Genomic DNA, 7,962 nt, shown 5'->3' with positions numbered 1-7,962 from the left:
GACGATGCACCGGAAGCCACTTGCCATGGGTCATTTTGGCTGGATGTTGCCTCAAACACAACAGCATATGATGAACTACTTGCTTTTTGTTGAACATTCTTGGTCCTGGATTTGCATTTGAGGACTTTTATGACCTTACTTGTTACAAGTGTAGCACCTTGAATCCTTACTTGGTTGTTGGTTGTTTTCTTGATGACTGACAATACTGTTGAGTCACTTTCAGGTTGTTTAACATCTTGTGATAGTTTTGATTTCACAGAAACTGAAGTTATCTTCATGCCGGAGCTTTCAATCATTGGTTGATAGGATTCTAGTACACATTATTATGCTCACATATTTCTCTACGTTTTAACATGCAGTAAGTGAAGTATTACAGAGATCATGCAGCAGCCCATCACAGCGTGTCAACCAAGAGTTATCCCATACTTATTTTGCAGTACTACTCTCTTGTATGTGCACGTAATTTATTGAGTCAACTAGTAAATTTATCTTAGTTTTTGCCTTTGAGTCTCGTTTTGTGTCCACAATGACACATGTGGGGGGTTTTATGCAGTCCACAACTTCTCTTACTGTAGATGTGTATTTACAGCAAATCGCTAGGTTACGTAATTATCTCGGCCGGTTAACTTTTCAATTAATGCCAATTGATTGTTTGCTGACAATTTAAGAACCCTTATTCCAGATGTTACCAGAAATCACCTTTCAAATGTCGTATTGACGTTTTAGGTTAACTTTATTACTTTTCTCAGTAAATAAGCCTTTCTGGGCTTAAAAGAATTTATTATTTCTCAAGAAAAATTTATATTTAAGAATTTAGTGTTAAAATTACAACTTAACTGTCCACATGCGCACAATTCAAATTACAATTTTAACAGTTTATGTGTAGTTTTAGTGCACTCCTACCAGCTCATCGCATCAGTTACAATTGGCTTCCCAAGAGGAGATGAAACATTATTTGTTTTAAGTAGTGTCAAAATTTTTCATTCTTTATAAGAGTGTAAGCTACATTGAGCTGTAAACTAATTAGGGTTAACAAGACAGCATTAAGTTAACTAAGGAAAGCATATTATTATATTTAGTTCGCTGGGTCAGCATCAGTAATATTTATACGATCCACATTCCGCACATTTTGGCAGATTGAAATAACCTCTTTCCGTAATTCGCCAAAGAGCATTATGGGATCGGATACCGAACAAAACAAAATTACACAAAGATCAGTAGTTGTCAAGATTGTCAATGAGTTGTCAAAGAATACGAACCGTATTCCATATCAGTCTTCAGAATTTTGCCAAACTAATTTAAGTGTTTCTTTTCTATGAAACCTTTTTTCTAAATGTTAGTGTATTGATCTTTTTGCTTTAATTCAATTCAATATACATAAATTTGAACACTGAACAATTTCTAACATTATCTCAATCATCTAAATCTTATCAATATTAAAATTTGCCCTAATGTATATTATTTATTTCCTTGAAAAATATTACTTTTTACCAGTGTGTGTTTATATTCGGATTCAAACTCAGATAAATTTTTATTTATTTATAGATTTTATTATGATTAACCATGAGTGACAATAAAGTATGTATCTAAGGACATTTATATAAAATTTAAAAAACAAAAGAAAACTTACTGCATTGTCCCGGATATGAATCGGGACGGTCTCAGTCGGGGATCGTCGTATCGGCACGACTTGGGCGCCGTGTCTGAAGGACAAAACTGGTGGGGTGCATCGTATATATATATATATATATATATATATATCAGTTACTAAATCAATAAACTATGTGTAGTTTGAGGAGAAAAGACAAGCCAAGTGAAAATCTCAATAAAACCCAAAAGTCTTCCGGCGCTTCAAGAGTCCTTAAGATTAAAATATCGGAACTAGAGGGTGAACTACAACGAATGAAAGTATGTAATGCAGTAAGCTGTCTGCTAAACTGCAGACACCTTCGGTAAATCCTGGAAATACTCCTACTTCTAACACCAATCCTTTCTCCCAACTAGCCACCCCACACCTCCAAAACGCAAGTTTTCCACGAAGTGGGTCACGCCTATAAAGGTGATGTCGAAATCGTCCGATGATGACGCACCCCTGTGCTCACCGAAAGGACATGAAAGTACTGGAAGTCTTTATATCCATTAAGGTCAAAAGCCAAAAGTGAATAATTGGAACAGTTTACCAGCATCTGGTTCTGATTTTTATTCCAATCATTGTGCATCAGTGGATATATTTTTAGTAACTGGAGATTGAAACCTGCCCCGAGTGAATTGGACTAATGATGAGTATAGTGTTTTCATGAGTTCTGAGGTTTACTCATTAAACTATCACTTATCATTAGTTGATTGGGATTTACTTTTTAGCAATATGGATGTTAATGATTGTGAGCACAAATCTTATGAAATTTTTTAAAATATGTTCCAACTTGATCTACCTGTAAAAATATTTAAGAACTATGTTTCTTAAGTTGTTCTATAAAGGGCTTATGACATTAACAATTCGTTATTCCTTTGCAGATATTTGAATTTCGTTGTCATAAACAAATTTAAATATTTTTCATAAAATCAAGTAGCACAAAAAGATTTCTTTATTTGGTTACCACCAAACTTTAATCAGTTCATATCGAAACATACCTCTCTTATACATAATTTGTTTTCAGAATAAATTCAATAAATTAAGATTGAAATCTGAAAGTACTATGTAAAAGGCAAATGGTGGAAAGATTCTAGTGGTCCAAGAATTGGATTTAATTGTACGTATAATTTTCATCTGTATTCAAGATTTTTATAATTAATGACATATTTTATGATAAAACACACAATTAAATTATTTAATTTAAATAGAAAACAAATAAACTATTTCGACGATTCGTTGGACATCAGGAATTAGTTACACATTGACAGACTGATTACTATCATATAAATGAAGATGAAATGAGCTATGACAAAGCCACACGATATCGGGAAATATGAAAAAAAAATCCAAGAAATCAAAAAAAGTACAAGAAAAAATCCCAATAAAGAAGAAAACAGCATTACCAAAAGTTCTACCAAAAAGGCTGAGGACTGGAATGTTCCCTTTGGAGTTCCACATTTCTGTCTGTGTATAAAGCAGGTACTTTCATTTTGAGAATTAAGCATGTTTATAATAATTATAATTTTATAATTGTGGCGAAGAAATTTTTCCTATTGTAATCTGTACTTTATGACGGTAAATGCGTTTCCTAAATAATTATGTTTATATCATAAATAATTATGTTGTATATAGCTGTAAATCTTTCTACTGAATAATTGGAGGTTGAAAAAATCGACAATGTGTCGAAACCATTTTATAACACCAAACTAAATTGTTGACTTAAGTTAAACTAAGTAATTTTATTTGTAAAGTTAAGTTATATTTGTTGTTGTGAATCTCATTTATAGTCTTCCAGTGTAGGTTGAAATATAAGGATGAGATTGATTCGAAACAGTTCTACCATCAACAATATTATAACAAATCGAAAAATCATCACGATATTCCTTTGCTCTGTCAATTTGCTGACACTGTGGATTAAAACGAATAGAATTATAAGAAAAGATATAACTGAACCACAATTTGGTGAAATACAATATAAGAATCAAATCAAGTTTTGCTTGGGAGAAGACAACTTTTTTTCTAAATTAAATACTTCTGACATATGTCATAAGGAAACGTAATCTTAGCAACAGAAATGTTTTTTTTTGACAAACAATTGGTTGCTATTGAAACTTGAAATAAATGTCGACGAGAGATCTGCAACTGATTTGATTTCAGTGACTTTCAGGACACGTAATCTAAACCTTCAGACAGTAAGTTGCTATTTTTGTAACTGTTTAAATATTTCACCTTTTTAAATCAACAGTAAATTCACGTAGGTGATTCTCTCAGCTTGAATAACTGAGCGACATATTTCAACACTGAAATTTTCTTTTTCAACATTGGTTATCACCCTCAAATGATATACTAATCTTTCCATATTTGATAATTTTATATCGCAAATTATTTAGATTCCTCATGTCTGGATGACAAATTCAAATAATATCAACACAACTTATAAACCAAATCATAAAATAGTAATTTCTATTTTACAATTTTCTGCGTAAATATTGATTTGCAATCTTTGTTCGGTTGAAACTTATAATTAATGGCTTTATCATTTGCAGTTCTGCTAAAATTTTCATCTACTTTGGTGCATATATATTTTTGGTGTCTCCATATTTTCTTGACAGTATGCGTGTTTTGACAACACACTGACAACATCGAGAACTAAAGATGGAGTATTTTCGTTCTGCTTATTCGCGATACTGATCATAGAATGAAGGTATTTTATACTACCAAACATCGCGGACCCTTGTATCCTATTAAGCAGTATTCTTCTAAAATATCTGTAATAATAATAATAGTATCATAATTGAAAAGAAAGTTTATGCTCCTATAGACATTCAAGATGTGAGACACAATTTACTTGCTTTACCTATATGCTCCATACTTGCTTTAAAAATATGTTAAAATCGTGGTAGTAACTCTCCATATGCGTTGGGATGTAGATGGAGTTCTTAGGATGATTTATTTAAATTTGCCATCTGTAAAAAGAAATAATTTTTGAGGGTATTGCAAAAATTATCTTCAAAAATTGATTGAATAAATCATATTGTGGAAGAGACTGAAAAACACAGTGACCAAAGGTTTTTTTGAAAGAAGGAAAATAACGGAGCGATTTTTAATTAAGGATGACTCAATTTGATTATACGGCGTTGTAGTGCATTGATTCAGTCAACCAAAGGGGCGGTATATATAACACGATATTGTACACTAAATACTCTCTGTACTATGTAATATTGTATAACTTTGATTAACCTTTGATATATATACAAATCGGAATTCTTTTTTACAGTTTCTAAGACATCTTGGTGTTTTGATAATATATCATATGCCTAACTTTACTTAAATGAATTTTAATATGATTGGTAATATTTTGATTCAGCAAAATTAAAGCCCACGGGAATTTTTCATGTGACTTGATTTTCGAGAATTTCATGACGAATTAACACTATTTGAAATCAGAGCTCTAAAATAGATATATTTTGTTATTAGTGTAACTGTTCCAATATGATTGATTAACTGCAATAAATTATGTACCTAAGGGAATTCAAATTTAAAAAACAATACAACACTTATTGTAAATTAGTAACTGTTATTTACAATTATTCCTACAACTTAATTTGAAATATTAACAATATCAACATTCAAGAGATGTAGTGAAACTTGAGAACACTAGGTATCTCATCATTCAAAAACTCAACAACTACATACACGCCATCAATTTATTTCAGATGAAATTCATAACACATAATTTCTTAAAAGAGTCAAATTTGATGATTAACATCAATGGATTGATTTTAAATGGAAAATGTGTAGGGTTCAACATAATGGTTAAGGCTTGACTAATACCATATGGAATAAATAATGAAATTATTTACTAACAATTTCTTAAAACAGGAGAATAAGTTTTTGAGAGACTCTGAAGCCGATGTCTGCAGGAGACATTCCTAAAACCGGACATGGGATTCTTTATCCCAGGATACTCTATCCTCCGGGCTGATCGTTTTTCTGGAGCAGGTGGAGGGGTTGGCATTCTGATCCGGAACTCCATCAGGCACCAGAGAGGATCGATACGTCCCTCTTTCTGGGCGAGTCGATTGGAGTCGAACTCGCCCTAGAAAGTGGTCCGCTTAGGATTGTCTCGGCTTATGTTCGACCGACTGAGAGAGTTTCCTGACTCAATCTCCCGTCCATCCTGCATCCCAAATGTCGTACAGTCATTGCTGGGGACTTCAACAGTAAGCACACAGCGTGGGGTTGTGTAAAATCTAACACCAACGGCGGTTTCCTGCTGCGGGCGTCACTGGACTACCGGTTCTCGGTGGAAACCACCGAGACGCCAAACCACTTCCCTGATAGTCCCTTATGCCGACCTGATATCCTTTCCATGTTCCTCTGCGAAAACATCACAGAGGTGCCGGAGGTCATTAACCACCAGGTGTTGTCTTCGGACCACAACCCGATCTCCCTTGCACTTAACGAGAATTGTTGCCAGTGGGAGCCTCGTAAGAGGAAAACCAACTGGTTGCAATTCCGTTATTTAATGGAAACCACCGATTTGCGGTGCAGGATTTTGAACTCTGAAAGGGATATAGACGGTGAAGTGGATAGGCTGTCAAATGACATCCTGACAGCCTTAGAACGGTCGACGCATGCTTACCCTAACATCTGCAAGCAGCATAGTCTTCCTGGCGAGGTTGTCACCCTCATCAGGAAGAAAAACCGTAGCAGGAAACTTTGGCAGCGTACTCGGGACCCCTTCATCAAGGCCCGGTACAACGCCCTGAGCCGTGAGGTCCGGGCCTGCCTGCTTGAACTCCGGAGCTCCTCGTTCCAGGAGTTCATAGCAGAGGCCGAACTCCATCCTCGTCGGACCTGGAAAGTCATAAGGTCTATCCGAGGGAGGCGTATGCGCTATCCGCACCTTGTTCATGATGGCATCAAAGTCGCCCTGGACAAGGATAAAGCGGAGGTGTTTGCAACTCCCTTGAGCGGCAATGCTCTCCAAACGCCAGTCTTCCTGGGTTTGTTGTAGAGCACAACTCCATCAGCCGTCAGGTGGACTCTATGACTTTCCCAAAACCTGATAGTGACATTCTTCCTACTTCTCTCAGCGAAGTCAGAGGTATCCTTAAAGCCCTCAATAACCGGAAAAGTCCCGGCCCAGACACCATCCCCAACGTGGCCCTTAAGAAGCTTGCTACCATTCAGGTGGTAATGCTTACTAACATTATAAATGCGATGCTCGGTCTCCACTACTTCCCGTCGGCATGGAAGGTGGCAACGGTAGTGTCCATTTTAAAACCCAACAAACCTGCCCACCTTGCTAGCAGTTATCGTCCCATTAGCCTCCTTTCTTCGCTAAGCAAGGTGGCGGAGCAGGTTATTCGTTTCTCGGCTTGAGGAATTTATGGCTGACCAGCACATCCTGCCGAACGTTCAGTTTGGATTTCGTCGAGGCCATGGTACCGGTCATCAGATTTTGCGAGTGACCGAGGACATGGCTGGAAGGCGTAACAAGGGGCAGCATGGTACCATGTTGCTCCTTGATGTCAAGCAGGCATTTGACAGGGTTTGGCACGCTGGTCTAATACACAAACTGGCTTCGTTAAATTTTCCTTCTTATCTGATCGGCTCTATCCGCTCTTTCCTTTCCAACCGCTCCTTTCGTTCCAGGGTTGGAAGCGAGTTCTCTTCTTCGAGAACTATTACCGCTGGTGTCCCGCAAGGCTCCAAACTATCACCTACTCTCTTCAATCTCTATTGTAGCGACATACCATCTTGTCCTAGAGTTACTATAGTAATGTATGCCGATGACGTTGCCTTAATTAGCTCCCATAGATGTATAGTTTATGCGGAGATCCATATTAGGAACTTCCTGCCTAAACTGCTCTGTTGGTACTCTCGATGGAGATTGGAGATCAATCGTTCTAAATCCGAAGCTATCTTCTTCTCAAATCGACCAAGGTTGCCACCTAAATTCCTTATCAATGATCATCAAGTTGAGTGGAGTCCCAGCGCCAAGTACCTGGGTGTCATACTTGACAAGAAACTCAGTTTCTCTCGCCAGGTCGCTTTGGTAACGTGGAAAGCTCTAGTAGCCTTTGTTGCTTTGAAATCTTTCTTCCTTTCTAAACGTCTTTCCTCTTTAGTTAAGCTGCGTGTTTTTAACGCGACAGTCCACTTTCTTTTCACTTATGCTTTTCCTATATGGGGCACAGCCGCCCCTTGGCTCATTAGGTCCCTGCAAGGGACCTACATGTGGCTAGTGAGGTCGGCCCTTGGTGTCCCATACTATATTCGTAACAGACAAGTCTGTTTCGAATACAACATTTCCTCTCTTT

At 36.8% G+C, this 7,962-nt stretch overlaps 1 protein-coding gene across 1 annotated transcript; it reads right to left on the bottom strand.

Moving 5' to 3' along the window:
- Window positions 1–6,088: 6,088 nt before the first annotated feature.
- LOC126264200 (uncharacterized) lies at window positions 6,089–6,518 on the bottom strand. Its single transcript, XM_049961059.1, has 2 exons — window positions 6,279–6,518; window positions 6,089–6,198 (listed from the first exon to the last, which is right to left on the bottom strand). Exons 1-2 carry the CDS (start codon window positions 6,480–6,482, stop codon window positions 6,094–6,096), a joined length of 309 nt encoding a protein of 102 aa, XP_049817016.1. The 5' UTR covers window positions 6,483–6,518; the 3' UTR covers window positions 6,089–6,093.
- Between the last annotated feature and the right edge of the window lie 1,444 nt (window positions 6,519–7,962).

The sequence above is a fragment of the Aethina tumida genome, chromosome 1 (assembly GCF_024364675.1).
Source record: "Aethina tumida isolate Nest 87 chromosome 1, icAetTumi1.1, whole genome shotgun sequence".
NCBI classification, from domain to species: domain Eukaryota; kingdom Metazoa; phylum Arthropoda; class Insecta; order Coleoptera; family Nitidulidae; genus Aethina; species Aethina tumida.
Note: the sequence above shows the minus strand (reverse complement) of the source record. Positions and strands in the feature narration are given on the sequence as shown.

What these genes read in the sequence shown, in the direction of transcription:
- LOC126264200 (XM_049961059.1), bottom strand. Translation starts at nt 6,482, where the DNA reads ATGGAGTTCGGCCTCTGCTATGAACTCCTGGAACGAGGAGCTCCGGAG. An exon ending in TGCTGCTTGCAGATGTTAGG is followed by an intron (nt 6,199 to 6,278) that starts GTAAGCATGCGT and finishes TATCCCTTTCAG; the next exon opens with AGTTCAAAATCCTGCACCGC.